Here is a 19,187-nt window from a genome sequence, read left to right on the forward strand (position 1 = left end):
TTCGGAGTTTGATTCGGGTTCCTTAACTTTCAGTGTTGGAGAGTGAGTGATGTCTCAAACAGGGGGTTCGCTCCCTCTTCCGCCGCTCTACTCAGCACGGTAAAATAAGTTAAGGGTTGCAGCGCGCAAGATTTAATTCTGTTGTGAACTGATATATCTGGCGGTGACTCTGGCGAGAAATGTTGATCTGGAAGTTTGAATGGACTGACGATGCAGTAACACGTGGCTTTGGTTTATCGGAGCTGCCAATCTCTTTTTCTCAAGGGATCTGTAAACCTGCCCAGGGAGCTGCAGAGAGGTGGGGGGTGGGGTGTGGGGGGCTGCAAGGATTGTCTTTAGTGCCTTGAGGCTGGCTGACCGAACGGGGTTGTCCCTGAATTTAAAAGCAGAACAGAATAGTGTTCCTGTAGATAGTGGGGCCGCTTGGAGAGACCTCTGCCAACAGGTGCACGGGGTAAAAAAAAACTGCCTGGACGGTTCCCTTCCCTCCCTCGCTCCAGAATGAAGAACTCTGTGCAGTAAACACCTCTCTCAGACGTCAGAAGGTCATTAATAACCAATTAGAGGGTCATTCAGGCGGCTATAAAGAGGGCTGTGAGGTTTATTTTGGGAGTGCTGGAGAGACATCCACATATTCCTGTCTCTTCCCTGCACCCCTTTCCACAGCATCTCCTCTCCTCTCCTGTCTCCCAGTTTGCAGCCACTGGAACTTCGGGACCATGGGCTCAGTCCTACCTTCCGAAGCACTGGCTCTCAAAGCCGGCTTGAAGCCTCACGGTTTCTCGCTGGCGGAGATCATCACCTCCGACATTCTTCACAGCTTCCTATACGGCAGATGGAGGAACGTCCTGGGAGAGCAACTTTTCGAGGAGAAAACTAACATGGGCGGTCAGAAAACCGCTTTCACGGCAGAAGCGCTGGCGCAATCCTTTACCGGAGGTGAGTCACAAGCTACAAATCCTGCTGCAAAAAACTACCACTGATGCTGAGATCTTCAGCGCAGCGTGAAAGATGAAAAACACAGAGGTTTAGACAGAATCCAATATTCCTGCAACTGCAAATCACTTTGGCTTTCATTTCAAATACTTTCGGGAGGTTTAGAATAATGTCTTCGGTTATTAAGAGTTTTTGCAAAAAAAAAAATATTTCGATGCTTTAGGTTTTCTTTAAGGACCCTGGAAAAATAACCAGATTTTTAAATATGTTTTTCAAATTGAGTTTTGGACGGATCCCTGCTAAACAGATAATGACTAAATAGGGCGTTTTGTTTAAATAAGGGAAATAATAGTGCACAGGATTTCAAAGGATGTTTAAAACTTTAACTGTTTGAGATTTCGATCGAAAAATGAAATCGGGAATTTGTATTTGACATCTGGAATATTCGAGAATATTCTGTGCCATCACCGGTAGAAGGTGCAGGTAAATGGTTATCATATTGTATAAATTATAGAATCATATAACACAGAAGGAGGCCGTTCGGTTCATCGTGCTGATGTTGGCTCTTTAGAAGGAGCTATCCAATTGATCCCACATCCCTGCTCATTCCCTATAGCCCTGCAAACGGTTCCTTGTTAAGTAGAGATGTAATTCCCCTTTGGAAGGGAATTCCTTCCTAATTCCATGGTCAGTTGAATTTATTCAGTGTCCAGTGCAGACAACTTGCTGCATTGCAAGTGGCTGCCGAGGAATCGCGAGTTGTAAAGGCTTTTTAAAATTTTAAAACCGAAGACTGCGAGGGGCGGGGATGGCGATTTGTTCCCAATCTGCCTGTAATGGGCAGGTTAAGAGGTGTCCAACAGAGAGTGTCAGCCGGGGTCTGAGCAGCTATAATCTGCCCCCCTCTCTCTCTCTGGGTTTAGGATCATGCCCGGTATTTAGCCGTCAGTCTGAGAGTATTTCGTGCTATTACCAATTTAATGGGTAATTGGGTGGGGTTTTTGTTTAGGGACGGGGAGCTGTTAAAATTAATTGTGTTTCTGCCGGAATGAGCCCGAATTTAACCAGCGAATACTGACGGAGAGAGGGAGCAAAGTTTAGTTGTTGCCCAAATAATGTGCCATGTAAGCGGCTCTCCTCAGCGAGCGGCCGGTTCCAGCCCAGCTCCCTCTTTACATCTCTCTGCTTCCTATTGCTGTTAGTGATCGGGGCACTAATCCAGTCCGGTACAAGTTTTATCTTTAGGAACAAAGTGCTCACCTCACTCTGTCCGTGCTCAGGATGAAGCCCATTCTCCAAATGCTTAATGATTCCCTTCAACTTCATTTGAGTTTTACACAATTTCTTTTGGCTATTCTGATTTTATTTACTGCCTGATATTTACAGCAACTGCACGAGGGGCGCAATTTCATCCTTTGCCAGCTTGATTTAGCTTTAATTTTTTGAATTTTGGTTTTGCCTTCTCGACATTTCCTTTAAGACGGATAAATTTGATTCTCCGACTTTATTTTAAGCACCCCCCCCCCCCCCCCCCCAGGTAGTGCGTCTGCTGTCAAGTTTTTCTATTGCTAAACTTTCACCGAGCTTCTCTCCCCTCCGATTCAGAAGTTCAGAAGCTGTCCAGCCTGGTGCTTCCCTCCGAGGTGATTATAGCCCAGAGCTCCATCCCCGGGGAGGGACTGGGCATCTTCTCCAAGACCTGGATTAAACCCAGCACCGAAATGGGTCCTTTCACCGGCAGAGTCATCTCCCCGGAACACGTGGACCTGTTTAAGAATAACAACCTGATGTGGGAGGTAAGGAGACTTGACACTGGGGAACACATCTGGTTATAGGGGACAATACCCCACTACTCTGGTTATAGGGGACAATAGCCCACACATCTGGGTGCAGAGGACAACACCTTAAACATCCCGTTATATGGGACATCACCCCACAGGAAAATAACTTACCTGATTATACAGAACACCCCACACACCTGGGTTATAGGGAATAGCTTTCCACAGGGGTTTGTACAGAATCTCACACCACACATGAATTATAGCGAATAAAACTCCACGCACAGCAGTTATGGGGGACAATACTTCACATACAGGGGTTAGAGGGGAGATGATTCCACATGTGAGTTATAGGGAATAGCACCGCACAACAGGGCTCATAGGGGATTATTTGTACCAACCAATTTGCCTTAATGAGATCGTGTAGGAGGATGAGATCGTGTAGGAGGAAACTTGTTGCTGGGTCTGGGTTCCTTTCTCCTTCATTCAACATAAACAATGACCAGTCTGGTTGGGCAACAAGATTTGCAAGTGTTCTGCACTGGCCAGTTACATTGTGTTATTCAGTCAAACTCCAGCAGTTTATACTCTTGAGGGCTGCAAAGTTTTGGTTCTGTCAACCTGTATCTTTGCTTTGTGAAATTCAGTGTTGGGAGTGTCCCTGTGGGGAGAATGTTACATCCCACAGGGTGCCAATAGAAAGCTTACTTGTACACCTGATGGGCTAGCTTGGCTTGGACACTCTTAAACAAGTTTGGTGAGTTTCTCACATGTGTCAAGACACTTGGGCTGACCAGAAGGATTACATTGGCTGGACAGAATAACACTTCAGGCACAGGGATTATGGAGGGCAACATTTGCTGCACAGTGGCTCTATACAGGCTGTTAGATTGGGATTAGAGACAGAATACTTCTGGAAATTGTTGGACATGTAATTGAGATGGAATCTGGTGGGTATAAAAGCAGACCAGGAATAAAGGCAGGATAACCGTATTTGATACCCTCCAAAGTGCTGCATTCCTGGGAATTATAACTTTTCCCAATTGGAATATTTGAAGTTGTATGTTTATAAAAGGATCACAACTGAGTCTGATTTATAAATATACCAGGGAAATGAAATGCAGGAACAATTAGGACACAACACTACTTGTTTTGTATCTTGTGTCTCTTTCACTCCACCCTAATTCCCAACCCTATTGTTTCCCCCAGCTCTCCCTCTCTTTCTCTCCCCTTATTCCCCATCTCTCACTTATTCTTGTCTCTATCTCTTTATGTTGTGCCCATCTCTCCCTCTCTCTTGTTCCGTCATCTCTCTCTCTCTCTCTCTCTTGTTCCCCATCTCTCTTTCTCGTACCCTTATTTCTCTCTCTCTTCCCTAGTTCTACCTCCTTTTTATCCCCATCTTTCTTTTTCTTTCTCTCTCATGCATTCAGTCTTTATCTCGCTGATGTTTTGGCATTAATAGCAATTTTGGTTTTACAAGTAAATTTTTGACATCAATAATTTACTTTTTTAATATATGGATTCTAATTAAAACCGTTCTAACCTATAAATAGACACTCTCCCTGGTCCCGGCAGCTGTTAGGACATGTATCCATTTCAGTGTGATTTTTAATATTTTTTTTCACCCTTTTCCATTCACTTTTGTTCTTCCTCACCAGCTTTCTCCCCTGTTGCTTCTCTCCTGATCTAGTTGACTCCTTTCTGGACTAGAGCCCAATCTCCTGGAACTCTCAGATTTCTTCCTGTGTCCTCAGTGTCCTGGGTGATTTTCCCTAGGGTCCTTGGGGTGTAGTGTGACTTTCCTCTGGGTTTAGGATTAGCTGTTGAAGAGGACTATTTTGCAGGGTTATCAGGAAAAAGTAGGGGTGGGGACTACATTGGACAGCGCTTTCAAAGAGCCAGCAGAGACACGAGGGGCTGAAAGGCCTCCTGCTGCTTTGTAAGATTCTATGATTCTGGGTCTCCACTGGATTCTGGTCAGTTTCACTGGAACACATTCAGCCTGAAACAAACTCTCTCACATATTCCCATTTTGGGGGCAGCGGGGTGTTTAGACAGAGCCTGGTGTAGTCTGGAGGGGGGGAGGATTCAGACAGACAGACCCTTGGTGTAGTCTGTGGGGGGGGGGGGGGCATTCAGACAGACCCTGGTGTTGTCTGGGGGAAGGGTTCAGAAAGACAGACCCCTGGTGTAGTCTGGGGGGGGGGGGGGGGTGGGTTCAGACAGACAGACCCCTGGTGTAGTCAGAAGGGGGGGGGGGGGCGGGGGGGGGGGTGGTGAGGGTTCAGACAGACAGACCCCTGGTGTAGTCTGGGGGTGGGGGGAGTGGTTGAGACAGACCGACCCCTGGTGTAGTCTGGGGGAAGGGTTCAGACACAGAACCCTGGTGTAGTCTGGGGGGGGGGGGGGGGGGTGGGATTCAGAGAGACAGAGCCTAGTGTAGTCTGGGAGTGGGGGGGGGGGGGGGGGGTTCAGACAGACAGACCCTGGTGTATTCTGGGGAAGATTTCAGACAGTCAGACCCCTGGTGTATTCTGGGGGGGAGGCGTTCAGACAGACAGACCCTGGTGTAGTCTGGGGGTGGGGGGTTTCAGACAGACCCCTGGTGTAGTCTGGGGGGGGGGGGTTCAGACAGGAGACCCTGGTGTAGTCAGGAGGGGGGGGGGGTGGGTTTCAGACAGACAGACCCTGGTGTAGTCTGGAGGGGGGGGGGAGGGTCAGACAGACAGACCCTGGTGTAGTCAGGGTGGGGGGGGGGGGGTGGGTTCAGACAGACAGACCCTGGTGTAGTCTGGAGGGGGGGGGGGTCAGACAGACAGACCTGGTGTAGTCAGGAGGGGGGGGGGGTTTCAGACAGACAGACCCTGGTGTAGTCTGGAGGGGGGGGGGGGGGTGGGGTCAGACAGACAGACCCTGGTGTAGTCAGGAGGGGGGGGGTGGGTTTCAGACAGACAGACTCTGGTGTAGTCTGGGGGGGGGGGGGTGGGGTCAGACAGACAGACCCCTGGTGTAGTCAGGAGGGGGGGGGGTGGGTTTCAGACAGACAGACTCTGGTGTAGTCTGGGGGGGGGGTGCTTTCAGACAGACAGACCCCTGGTGTAGTCTGAGGGGGAGATGGTTTCAGACAGACAGACCCCTGGTGTAGTCTGGGGGGGAGGTGGTTTCAGACAGACAGACCCCTGGTGTAGTCTGGGGGGAGATGGTTTCAGACAGACAGACCCCTGGTGTAGTCTGGGGGGAAGATGGTTTCAGACAGACAGACCCCTGGTGTAGTCTGGGGGGGAGGTGGTTTCAGACAGACAGACCCCTGGTGTAGTCTGGGGGGGGAGGTGGTTTCAGACAGACAGACCCTGGTGTAGTCTGGGGGGGGAGGGGTGGGCTTTCAGACAGACCCTGGTGTAGTCTGGGGGGGGGGGGGGGGTTGGTGGTGGGTTCAGGGTGTGAATTGTTCTCCAGGAGCTGCTGTAGATTTTGTTGGAAGCGGAGCCTCGGGTCTCGGTGCTGAGTGTTTGATCTGTTTCCCGGGCAACAGGTGGAACCCGCTCGGTGAGAACCGAATTGGATGGAAATATTTGGCCGGTTATTTAAAGGGACCCGGTTTGGGGGGAGGGGGGTGGGGGGGGGGGGGGGGTGGAATAGTGTTTTCGCAGAAAAACTCATTCAGCCAACTCTGTGCATCGTTTGCACTTTCCACCCGGCATCACATCCCGAGATTGGGATTAAAGAAATTCCCAAATCCATAAAACACTAAAACACCCCGAGCAGCCCCTCAGTGTCCCGGGTCGGTCGGTGTTCCGGATCAGTATCCCGGGTCAGTGTCCCGGGTCGGTGGGCGTCGGTGTCCCGGACCGGTGTCCCGGGTCAGTGTCAGTTTCGGTTTCCCGGGTCAGTGTCGGTGCCCGTGTCCCGGGTCGGTGTCCCGGGTCAGTGTCAGTTTCAGTGTCCCGGGTCGGTGTCCCGAGTCAGTGTCAGTTTCGGTGTCCCGGGTCAGTGTCGGTGCCCGTGTCCCGTGTCGGTGTCCCGGGTCAGTGTCAGTTTCGGTGTCCCGGGTCCGTGTCAGTTTCGGTGTCCCGGGTCCGTGTCAGTTTCGGTGTCCCGGGTCAGTGTCAGTTTCAGTGTCCCGGCTCGGTGCCGGTGTCCCGGACCGGTGTCCCGGGTCAGTGTCGGTGCCCGTGTCCCGGGTCGGGATTAACGGCTCGCTCTCGCTCTGTGCCGCAGGTTTTTAATGACGATGGCACGGTGCGCTATTTCATTGACGCCAGTCAGGAGGATCACAGGAGCTGGATGACTTACATCAAGTGTGCGAGGAACGAGCAGGAGCAAAACTTAGAAGTGGTTCAGATCGGAAACAACATCTACTATAAAGCCACTGAGGTGAGGAGCCAAATACCCCGAGAAAGTGCTGGAAATCCTCAGCAGGCCGCTCCCCCCACCCCCAGACTACACCAGGGGTCTGTCTGTCCGAACCCCTCCCCCAGACTACACCAGGGGGTCTGTCTGTCTGAACCCCCCCCCCCCCCCCCCGAACAAAACCAGCTCTCCACACTGGATAGAGAAACACAGTTAATGTTTCAGGTCTGGGACCTTTCCTCACAACAGGGGAAGGGGGGACACCCCGGTCCTGCAGATCCGAATCAGGGACTTGTGCCAGGGTTTTTGTTGGGTTTGGGTTGGGTATGTTTTTCAGCCCAGGTCACACTGTTCCGGGGTCCCCAGTGGGAATTATTGTAGATTCGAGCCCCGCAGCAGTGGGAGCGGAGTGCGGCCTGTGTGGGATCTTGCTGTACTCGAGTTTCAATTGCCGGGGGAGGGGACAGGAAAATTAGTCCCTAGTTCCTGGCGACGTGAACTGCTGCATTGGAGGTGCAGGTACAGGTGGATTGGATATGGAGCATCAAGTTCTGTATCTCCAGTAAAAGCGGAAAATGCAGATCAGACTGAATCCGTGAAAATAGTCCTGACTGTGAACCTCATCAAAAGATTCTCCAGATTCCCGGCATCTGCAGTTCTGTGTTTATAGATGTGACAAAATGTGTCTTTCCATCTGTAAATTATATATATTCACAGATGGCACCTGCCGTGTACCTGGGTGGACACATGCACTTTAATTTATAAACCCCTAGTCCTATAGAAATGACCCCAGTAGCTGTGTATAAGATGCAGACTGGGTCAATCTCTCCTACAATTGATTGAGTCCATTTAACTGTTATCTGTGAGTGTACCATCAGGAGGCGCTGGAGTTGACCTCAGAGCTTTAAAGACACAAAAGAAAGTGTCTCCTCTATAAATGGTCTTATTTTACAGCAGCAACACGAATAATCAGTGTCATTAACCAGACCTCTCCTGAACTTGTTTGTTATATTAGAATAAGGAAAAATCATTGCTAGTTACCGGGTCGTTTAGTATTTTTCGTGGTTTGTTTTCTCTCTTCACATCAGGCAGCACCTGTGCAAAGAAAAGCAAAGTTAACGTTTCAGGTCAATGAACTTGCATCAGAACTGGTCAGAGAGAAGAGTAAAACATCTTCAGGTGGGCATTTCTAAGGGAAGTTCACAGACCTGAAACGTTAAATCTCTCTCTCCGCGGGTGCTGCCTGACCTGCTGAGGATTTCCAGTACTTTCTGTTTTTGTTTCAGATTTCCAGCATCTGCAGTATTTTGCTTTTATTTCCCCTCTAATCTGCTTCCTGTAAACTCTGCTGAAAGTGCTGATTGCGTTGGGATTCTGTCCCCAAGGGCACCCGGTCAGGCTGAGTACAAGTGATCAAGTCCAGACAGTGAATGCATTTGTGAGCTATTTAACTGTGGGGAGCATCACAGATCAGTTGGTCTTCGCCTGCATTTGTCTAGCAGAGGTATCAGTGTGGAGGGGGTCTTTGCTCTTTGTCTCCCCCCACTCTTTATTCCAGGGGTAGCACTACATCATTCACCTGCCTGAATTCAGATAAAAGGACATCTTTGCTGGCGAAGTAACTTTTTTTTGGTGCTACGGTTAAACAATTCCTTTCTCCACATCAAAGCTTTCCACTTTGAGGGTTGCAAGAAAAACTGGGTGGTACAGTGGGCTAGAACATTCCTTTCTCCTGGTTCGAATGCAACCCAGAATGATGGGACAAATGTTTTATTCTCACTTTTCCGCTGGGATGAAAGTTTTTCTCATGTGAAATTATTTTGGAGCAATTCTCACTTCAGCTGCCTGGGTTGGGGTGGATTAAAAGGCAGCTTCACTCCGCATCCAATCTGTGCTGTACCTAAACATGCTTGATGGGATAGAGCGTCAGACTTATTTTGCATCCAGCCCACGCTCTGAGGACCAGGAGTGCTGGCTGCAGCCACTGAGCCTCTGAAGTGGCGAAACACATTCCATTGCCCAGAACTGAGATCCTACACTTTGAAATCGAGGCAGAAAAAGGGAGGTATTCACGATGTCTAAATCATGGCTTTAAAGATCTGCAGATGTGGAGCAGATGTCGGTAAAGTTTAATACTGTATGTCAGCAGTTAAACGTTATAATATGATAATAGCTATGGGGATTAAAAGCAAAGCCTTTCTCTGTTTCTCCACTCTCCTTAGACTATTCCCCCTGACCAGGAACTGCTGGTGTGGTACGGAAATACACTTAACACATTCCTCGGCATCCCGGGAGTCCCAGGGATAGAGGAGGAACACAGGAGAAAGAACAAAGATGGTAATCATTGTTAAAATAAAGCAGTGGAATAATATCGCCACCGATGGATGGTTAACTGACAGGGAAGTGGCAAGAGGAGGAGGGGGGTATTGTTAAGGACTCTGGTTATATAAACAATATCAAAAGATGCATCCCTATCTATTAATTATCTGTTATACCGATGAGATGAACATGCAATTTAAAAATTTTAACAGAATTATTACAATGGAAAGTCTGCAGCTGTAATTTACACCTTTTACTGTAATAAAAGTCCCAAGGCAAAAGAAAAAGCTCTGACCAGTTAGGGAGCTAACCAAAGTTGTGGTTAAAGTGTTCGGTTCTGATAAGAGTGGTGAAAGGTTAAGAGAGAGGTAGAGGGGCAGAAAGGAGAGCATTTCAGAGTATGGGGCCAATAGTGTTAACAGAATTTTAAAACAGTATAGAATTTACTAACAATCCCATGTAGATTACTCAGTTCTAGAATACTTTTTATTATTTTTTACTCCAGAACGTCTTGTTTGTATATACACATACAAAAACTCGCCCCCATATTTCAGTACAGATAAGCGGACAGTCATTACATAGAAACATAGAAAAATTGGAGCAGGAGTAGGCCATTCGGCCCTTCGAGCCTGCTCTGCCATTCAATACGATCATGGCTAATCATCCAAACTCAGTAACCTGTTCCTGCTTTCTCCCCGTATCCCTTGATCCCTTTAGCCCTAAGAACTATATCTAACTCTTTCTTGAATATATTTAATGATTTGGCCTCAACTGCTTTCCGTGGTAGAGAATTCCACAGGTTCACCACTCCCTGGGTGAAAAAATCTCTCCTCATCTCAGTCCTTAATGGCTTATCCCTTATCCTTAGATTGTGATCCCTCGTCCTGGACTCCCCCGCCATCGGGAACATCCTTCCTGCATCTAGTCTGTCCAGTCCTGTTAGAATTTTGTAGGTTTCTATGAGATCCCCTCTCATTCTTCTAAACTTTAGCCAATACAAGCCTAATCGACCCAATCTCTCTTCACACGTCAGTCCTGCCATCCCAGGAATCAGTCTGGTGAACCTTCGCTACACTCCCTCCATAGCAAGAACATCCTTTCTCAGATAAAGAGATCAAAACTGCACATAATATTCCAGATGTGGTCTCACCAAGGCCTTGTATAATTCCAGCAAGACATCCTTGCTCCTGTACTTGAATCCTCTCGCTATGAAGACCAACATACCATTTGCCGCCTTAACTGCCTGCTGCACCTGCATGCTTACTTTCAGCGACTGGTGCACAAGGACACCCAGGTCTCGCTGCACCTCCCCCTTTCTCAATCTATCGCCGTTCAGATAATCTGCCTTTCTGTTTTTGCCAACAAAGTGGATAAACTGACATTTATCCACATTATACTGCATCTGCCATGTATTTGCCCACTCACTCAACCTGTCCAAATCACACTGGAGCTTCTCTGCATCCTCCTCACAGCTCACACTCCCACCCAGCTTTGTGTCATCTGCAAACTTGGATATATTACATTTAATTCCCTCCTCTATCGTTAATATATGTTGTGACAATCTGGGGTCCTAGCAGCGATCCCTGTGGTACCCCACTAGTCACTGCCTGCCACTTGGAAAAAGGCCCATTTATTCCTACTATTTGTTTCCTGTCTGCCAACCAGTTCTCTATCTATGTCAGTACCTTACCTCCAATCCCATGTGCTTTAATTTTGCACGCTAATCTCTTATGTGGGACCTTATAGAAAGCCTTCTGAAAGTCCAAATACACCACATCCACTGGTTCTCCCTTACCTATTCTACTTGTTACATCCTCAAAAAAATCCAGTAGATTTGTTAAGCATGTTTTCCCTTTCGTAAAGCCATGTTGACTTTGTCCGATCCTGTCATTGTTTTCCAAGTGCTCTGCTATTACATCTTTTATAATGGACTCTAGCATTTTCCCCACTACTGATGTCAGGCTAATTGGTCTATAATTCCCTGTTTTCTCTCTACCTCCTTTTTTAAATAGTGGGGTTACATTAGCTACCCTCCAATCCATTGGAACTGTCCCAGAGTCTATAGAATTTTGAAAAATGACCAGCAATGCATCTATTATTTCTAGCGCCACTTCCTTAAGTACTCTGGGATGTAGATTATCAGGCCCTGATAATCCAATATCATCCCCCCCCTGCCATAGCCTCACTTCCCCTGTGACCCTGGACGTCAGTTGAGCATGTGGATAGGCACTCATCACTGCTCAGAGCCTGGAAATAACTGTAATATTATTTGAGCCCTTACCCTGTGGGTTAATGCCTCTGTTAAAGTAATGGAGAAAAGTAATTTGATGAAAATTGTTATAAATTCATACTTATCACACTGCAAGGTTCTTGTCTTTGCCTCACAAATGTAATGAAAACAACCATTTTAGAAGTTTGCTGCACACTAAAGTATTAATAAATTCAAAAGTAGGGGGCTGTGTGGTTCAATGGGTTATCACACTGTGCCTTAACTGTGAGACTAGTTCAGTGGGTTAACACCCTGTCGTTTCACACTCTGGGTCCGGGTGAGTGGGTTAACACACTGTCCTTGCACACTCTGGGACCGGGTGGTTCAGTGGGTTAACACACTGTCCTTTCACGCTCTGGGACCGGGTGGTTCAGTGGGTTAACACACTGTCCTTGCACACTCTGGGACCGGGTGGTTCAGTGGGTTAACACACTGTCCTTGCACACTCTGGGACCGGGTGGTTCAGTGGGTTAACACACTGTCCTTTCACGCTCTGGGACCGGGTGGTTCAGTGGGTTAACACACTGTCCTTGCACACTCTGGGACCGGGTGGTTCAGTGGGTTAACACACTGTCCTTGCACACTCTGGGACCGGGTGGTTCAGTGGGTTAACACACTGTCCTTGCACGCTCTGGGATTTGGGCTTTGACCCAACCCAGACTGAAGGGACAAACGGTCTCCTAATCTGTTGACTTGAAATTAACTTAGGTGAGAAGTGCCCTTTACTTGGGACTATTTCGAAACAAAATCAGTTTTATTTAGGAAAAAATAGGTGGAAAGAATTATTCATGTGATTGGTACAGTATTGAGATCAGAGCAGAAGAAATTTAACCCTCTGTCTAACCCATGTTGTCCCATGCTGTACATAATGGGACCAGGTAGTAGGAGCATTCATCTGATAATAACCGCTATAGCTGACCTTGGCATACATGATTGGACAGCGCAGCAGGAGCTTTAACCTGTGTCTAGTTCCTGGACGTAACCTGCATTAGGCAGTGTCAATGGAGCTTTGATCTGCATTAACTTCAGCTGTACCTGAGCTATGAGTGCATGACTGGGTGGTGTAGTTAGCAGTTTCCCTTGAGTCTAATACTAGTTTTGCCAACCTTGGTGAGTGCTGGATGTTGAAGTTGGTTTGAAACATGTTTAACTACTGGTGTTCCTCACTTTAAGCCCAGAAAGCTTCAGAAAGCTGTCTGTTCATTTCCTGCTAACCACTAATATCATCTGTTTATTAGTCTATTTATTAACTTCTAACTACAATGCCTCTTGTGTTGGTATGAATCAGAGAATAATAGAATCTTACACAGAAAAAGACCATTTGGCTCATCGACCCTGTGCCAACTCTTTGAAAGAGCTATTCATTTAGTCCCATTCCCCTACTCTTTCCCCACAGCACTGCAAATGTTTCCTTTTCTGGTATATAATCAATTCTTTATTGAAAGTTATGATTGAACCTGCAGATGATATGAAGCTTGGAAGCATTGTGAACTGTGAGGAGGATAGTGTAGAACTTCAAAAGGACATAGACAGCTTGGTGGAATGGACTCAAGGGAAACTGTTAACTACACCACCCAGTCATACACTCATAGCTCAGGTACAGCTGACAGGTGGCAGATGAAGTTCAATGCAGAGAAATGTGAACAGATTCATTTTGCTAGGAAGAACATGGAGAGACAATAAAGAAATATAGAATTCTAAAGAGGGTGCAGGAGCAGAGGGACCTGGGTGTATATGTGTATAAGTCATTGAAGGCAGCAAGACAGGTTGAGAGAGCGGTTAATAAAGTATACAGTATCCTGGGATTTATTTTTAGGGGCATAGAGTACAAGAGCGAGGAAGTTATGTTGAACTTGTATAAGACACTAGTTCGGCCTCAGCTGGAGTATTGCATCCAATTCTGGGTGCCGCACTTGAGGAAAGAAAGAGGGTATTGGAGAGAATACAGAAAAGATTCACAAGAATGGTTCCAGGGATGAGGAATTTCAGTTATGAAGATAAATTGGAGAAGTTAGGACTGTTTTCCTTGGAGAAGAGAAGGCTGAGAGGTGATTTGTTCGAGGTATTCAAAATCATGAAGGGTCTGGACAGAGTAGATAGAGAGAAACTGTTCCCACTCGTGAAAGGATCGAGAACGAGAGGACACAGATTTAAAGTATTTGGTAAGAGAAGCAAAAGTGACACGAGGAAAAACAGCGAGTGGTTAAGGTCTGGAATGCGCTGCCTGAGAACGTGGTGGAGGCAGGTTCAATTGAAGCATTCAAAAGGGAATCAGACAGTTATATGAAAATGAAGAATGTGCAGGGTTACGGGGAGAAGGCGGGGAATGGGACTGAGAGCCAGTGCGGACATGATGGGCCGAATGGCAGCCTCCTGCACTGTAACAATTCTGTGATTCTGCTTCCACCATCCATTCAGGTGGTGCATTCCAGATCATAACAACTTGCTGTGTGTATATAAAAAGTTCTCCATATCTCCTCTCTGGTTCTTTTACCAATGACCTTAAATCTGTGACCTCTGGGCCATGCAGATCCTGCCAGTGGAAACAGTTTCTCCCGCTTTACTCTATCAAAACCCTTGATAATTTTGAATATCTGTTAAATCTCCCCATAACCTTCTCCTCTGTAAGGAGAACAATCCCAGCCTCTCTAGTCTCTCCACGTAACTGAAATCCCTCATTCCTGGCATCATTCTGGGAAATCTCCGCCTCACCCTCCAAGCTGTTGCCATTCCTGCTACAGTGGCGCTGCCTAGAATTGGGTGGAATACTCCAGCAATGTGGGAGACGTTCACTAAAGCCATTTCCTTTCTACTTTCTCTGCAGATGATCTGAACATAGTGGACGGCTCTGCTGGTAGCAGCACGGGGCGGATGCGCTGCGTGATCTGCTATCGCGGCTTCAATTCGCGCAGCAACCTCCGCTCACACATGCGCATCCACACCCTGGACAAGCCCTTCATCTGCCGCTTCTGTAACCGCCGCTTTAGCCAGTCGTCCACACTGAGGAATCACGTACGCCTGCACACGGGCGAACGCCCCTACAAGTGCCAGGTGTGCCAGAGTGCCTACTCCCAGCTGGCAGGACTCCGGGCTCACCAGAAGAGTGCCAGGCACCGGCCGCCCCCTGCCTCGCTCCAGCCCCACTCCCCTCCTCTGGCAGTGCCACACTCTGCCACCCTGGCACACCACATCCCCACCATGGTGCTGTGACTGGAGGGGGTGGCGTGATTAGGGATTCTTTTTATCAAAACAAAACTTTCGTAGAAGGAGGTAAAATTTTCACTGCCACAAGGACGATCAATGCCAAAACATCGCCATGGAAACAGTTCCATTCTGCCAAAAGGAGCCTTCATTTTGGCCTAGGAAGCAAGCTGTAGAAGCAGAGAAATGTCACATTTACCTGAACCCGGTCTGTTTTTCTCTCTCTCTCTCTCACCCTCTCTCCGATATGCAGCTAATGTGTGCTTTGGTGTCTCCTGTACCTGTTGCCATGTCTGTTTTATTTTTAAGAAAGTAGCAAAAGATCCTGCAATTACTCATCAAAATGCCACAAATAAATACACCGAACAACAAGGCCACGAGGAAGCCTGGAATGAGCCTATCAATGTCTGCTCCATACAGCATTGCCAAGCTACCTCACCAAGGTCTCTACCCAAACCACCACCCTTAGTTCTGTTGAAAGGTCACTGACTAAAACGTTAATTCTGCTACTCTCTCCACAGATGCTGCCAGATCTGCTGAGTATTTCCAGCATTTCTTGTTTTTATTTCAGATTTCCAGCATCTGCAGTCTTTTGCTTTTATTATTATACCCTTACTTTCCTCCTCTACTCCTGAAGGCATTGACTCAAACTGAGGGCCATCTATCTCCCAATACCATGCCCACACATCCATTATAGATTTACATGGAGATTCTCGAGAGGACTATGTTGGTGTTTATACTTTAACTGCTCCTCATAGAGACCGTTCCTCTACAAGCTGTAGCTCCATTCCCATGTGTCCACTTTGTTTACACACCTCTCAGTTCTTTTTCCCACAATCACCTTTCTAAACAATTAATTATTTACATGGTCTTTGCTTCAATCACTAACTCTGATGGGACCTTCCACAGCCCCACATCCCTCTGTGGACAAAGAATCCCTTCCGCCCTCAGGCCTGAATTGAATTTTCTATCTGTCCCCTCATTCTAGATTCTTGATTCTGTTTCAATCCACCTTGTCCCACCCCATTTAAACATCGCAATCAAATCACCCCTGAAGTCCTCCCATTTTATTTTTCACATGAATAGCCCCAATTCTTCTGGCCTTTCTCTCTATTTATATTTCTTGATATCAGTCAGAGTGTTGTGGAGGTTATTTGACTGTGTAAGCAGTCACAGCTGAGTCCAGTACGTTCTCAGGCCGAACTCCATTCGAGCACATTTTCCAATGGACCTCGTGGTTAGGGATCAGTTGCAGGGACCCTGTCTGATTTTTCTCGACTCTCGTTTGAAAAGGTAAATTATACTGCCATCAGCTGACAGAATACAGGCCGGGGAATAACCATTGGAGCACCTTGATGTGCACAGCTGAATACTACACAACTAGGAGATTCCTGGGAGTGAATCAAATAGTACTCAGTACTTTCTACAAGGACCAAATGGCACCACTGTGCACTCCCATTTTCCAACGAAACTCTTTTTTTTTAACAGCAAACCATATTATGAAACCCCTTTTTACAAAGAAACCCTGCGATAATGAAAATTCCCTTAATAATTAACCCTTCTTGCGAATCACTCACCACAATGGAATTTAATGTCACAAGTGATGGTGCCTGAACACTGAGATTGTTTAGTTATAAAAGAGATCAAGTTCTTATTGTAGTTTGGCTATAATTTCAATTAGGAGCTGCATTTGATTTATCAGTAAGTCCTCGGTAGGGTAACTGGTCATTAGACTAAGCACATTCCGTTTACCTGGACTCCCCAACTCTCTCCTCACACCTGGTCTGTGTGTACTGGTGTTGGCTGCCCCCTGGTGCCTGCTCTGACTCAGTGCAGCACTATCTTTTTGTATACCTGTTTAAATGTACGAAAACTGTGGTGAGTACAGTATACATTAATTATGAATAAAAAAACATTGTTTGCAGTGACTGCGTGCAGCTTCCAAAAGAGAATGAAAATAATTGTCACTTTACTTTGTAAATACGAGATATTTGCCTGACATATCATTGCATTTGTAATTATATATATTGAATTGTAAATGTTCACTGTATGGCAATATATAAATAAATCTGTACTTTTTTTCCCCCTTGTATTCCTGAATAAACTGTACCTTATTTCTGAAAATTCCACTAATCATGTGTTTTGATGGGAAGTTTAGGTTTATTTGCTGTCCCCATTTTATTTAAAGTTACCAACTTGATTCAGCTGGTCGCACTCTCACCTCCAAGATGGTAGGTGGTGAATTCAGCTGATTGCCCTTTCTATCCACATCCCCCTCAGCTATCGACTGACCCAGTGATTTACCTGGACACGTTAGGCCACCTCATAGGCTGAGACAATGGAGCACTGAGATATCTGTGCTGCTCCAATTCTGGCCTCTTGCACATCTGCAATATTAAAATCGCTCCACCATTGGCGGCCGTGCCTTCAGCTGTCAATGCCTTAAGCTCGTAACTCCTACCCCAAACCCCTCTGCCCCTCTCTCTCTCTGCTTCATTTGGATGCTCCTTAAAACCTACCTCTTTGATAACGCTTTTAGTTTACTGCTCCTAATATATCCTATGTAGCTGGCATCAAACTTTGTTTGGTAATGCACCCGTGGAGTACCTTGGGATGTTTTACTTTGTTAAAGGCACTCTAGCAATGCAAGTTGTTGTTGAAAGTGGTGAACTCTGCAAACAACTCAGGGCTGTTTTATCAGCCGCTGAGCTCCATTAGATCCGTATAGAAACCATTGTCAATGTTTTTAGTGATGATTCTGTATACAAAAAACCTTTTTAAAAATCAATCATGATTACTGGAGACCGAAGGGCAGCACAGGGAGAGATAATTCTCTCTCACTGGTTCTTGCTGGTTTTCACTCACTGCCAAGTTCTTAGCTAGTATTTGTATTTTTTTGTGATTGGTTCATCGCTTTATCTGTTTTATTGTCATCTGCCAAAGAAGTGCACATCCCAACCTATTTCTCTTATAGATTCTCTATTTGTCTCTCCATCTGCTTCTCTCTCTCTGTCTCTCTCTGTCTCTTTCTCTCTCTCTCTCTCTCTCTCTAATAGTTCCTCTCAAATTCTTCCTCTGCCAGCCTCTCCTGATTGGTCTCTATTTTCCAGCAGCACTTTCTCTGTGACTCGATCTCACTTCGACACTTGACTACGAGCTCTACTGCTGTTCTCCTTTATTCTCCTCTTTTTGCTCCACAGTCCTCTCCTATATCTTTCTGTGGCTCACTCTGTAATTCTATTTTACTGCGAGCCTCCCTTTCTTTAGCTCTCTGCCATTCTCTATTTCTCTGGAACATTCTGGAACTAACCTGGCAGCAGGCTATTAATAATGTGTAATGACTGATCTGTAATGAGAAAGGACTAACAATTGACCTCATTGTAAAGGATCCCTTAGGCAAGAGTGAGCATAACTTGACAGAATTTCACATTCAGTTTGAGGGTGATAAGTTTGTGTCTCAAACTAGTATCTTAAACGTAAATAAAGGCAATTACAAGGGTATGAAGACAGAGTTTACTGAAGTGGACTAGGAAAATAAGTTAAAAGGTAAGACAGTAGAGAAACAGTAGCAGATATTTAAGGAGATATTTCATAATACTCAACAAAGATGTATTCCAATCAGAAAGACTCTGAGAAGGATGCACCATCTGTGGCTAAGCAAGTTAAGGATGATATCAAATTGAAACAAAAGGCAATCAATGCCGCAAAGGTTGGGAAAATTTTAGAAACAAGCAGAGGATGACTAAAAAAATAAAGAGGGAGAAATTAGAGTATGAGAGTAAACTAGCAAGAAATATAAAAGTAGACAGTAAAAGATTCTAGAAATATATAAAAAGGAAGAGAGTAGCTAAAGTAAGCGTTGATCCCTTAGAGTAACATAGAAACATAGAAAATAGGAGCAGGAGTAGGCCATTCATCCTTTGAACCTGCTCCGCCATTCATTATGATCATGGCTGATCATCCAATTCAGTAACTTATTCCGGCTTTCGCCCCATACCCTTTGATCCCTTTTGCCCCAAGAGCTACATCTAACTCCTTCTTGAAAACGTACAATGTTTTGGCCTCAACTGCTTTCTGTGGTAGCTAATTTCACAGGCTCACCCCTCTCTGGGTGAAGAAATTTCTCCTCATCTCAGTCCTGAAAGGTTTATCCCGTATCCTTAGACTATGACCCCTTGTTCTGGACTCCCCCCACCATCAGGAACATCCTTCCTGCATCTACCCTGTCAAGTCCTGTTAGAATTTTATAGGTTTCTATGAGATTCCCCCCTCACTCTTCTGAACTCCAGCGAATATAATCCTAACTGACTCACTCGCTCCTCATATGTCAG

General features: G+C 46.3%; 1 protein-coding gene across 1 annotated transcript; it reads left to right on the forward strand.

Annotated features, from left to right (window-relative positions):
• The first annotated feature begins 719 nt into the window (after positions 1–719).
• Positions 720–14,865, forward strand: prdm12b (PR domain containing 12b). Its single transcript, XM_068011855.1, has 5 exons — positions 720–939; positions 2,542–2,732; positions 6,936–7,091; positions 9,290–9,404; positions 14,480–14,865. The coding sequence occupies exons 1-5, from the start codon at positions 720–722 to the stop codon at positions 14,863–14,865; spliced, it is 1,068 nt and encodes a 355-aa protein (XP_067867956.1).
• The last annotated feature ends 4,322 nt before the right edge of the window (positions 14,866–19,187 follow it).

This window comes from Heterodontus francisci, chromosome 32 (assembly GCF_036365525.1).
Source record: "Heterodontus francisci isolate sHetFra1 chromosome 32, sHetFra1.hap1, whole genome shotgun sequence".
In the NCBI taxonomy this organism is placed as follows: domain Eukaryota; kingdom Metazoa; phylum Chordata; class Chondrichthyes; order Heterodontiformes; family Heterodontidae; genus Heterodontus; species Heterodontus francisci.

Bases quoted from the DNA above. Each gene is read 5' to 3' on its own strand.
- prdm12b (XM_068011855.1), top strand. From the start codon at position 720: ATGGGCTCAGTCCTACCTTCCGAAGCACTGGCTCTCAAAGCCGGCTTG. The intron at 7,092-9,289 runs GTGAGGAGCCAA...CACTCTCCTTAG, and splicing joins TCTACTATAAAGCCACTGAG to ACTATTCCCCCTGACCAGGA. The intron at 9,405-14,479 runs GTAATCATTGTT...CTTTCTCTGCAG, and splicing joins CAGGAGAAAGAACAAAGATG to ATGATCTGAACATAGTGGAC.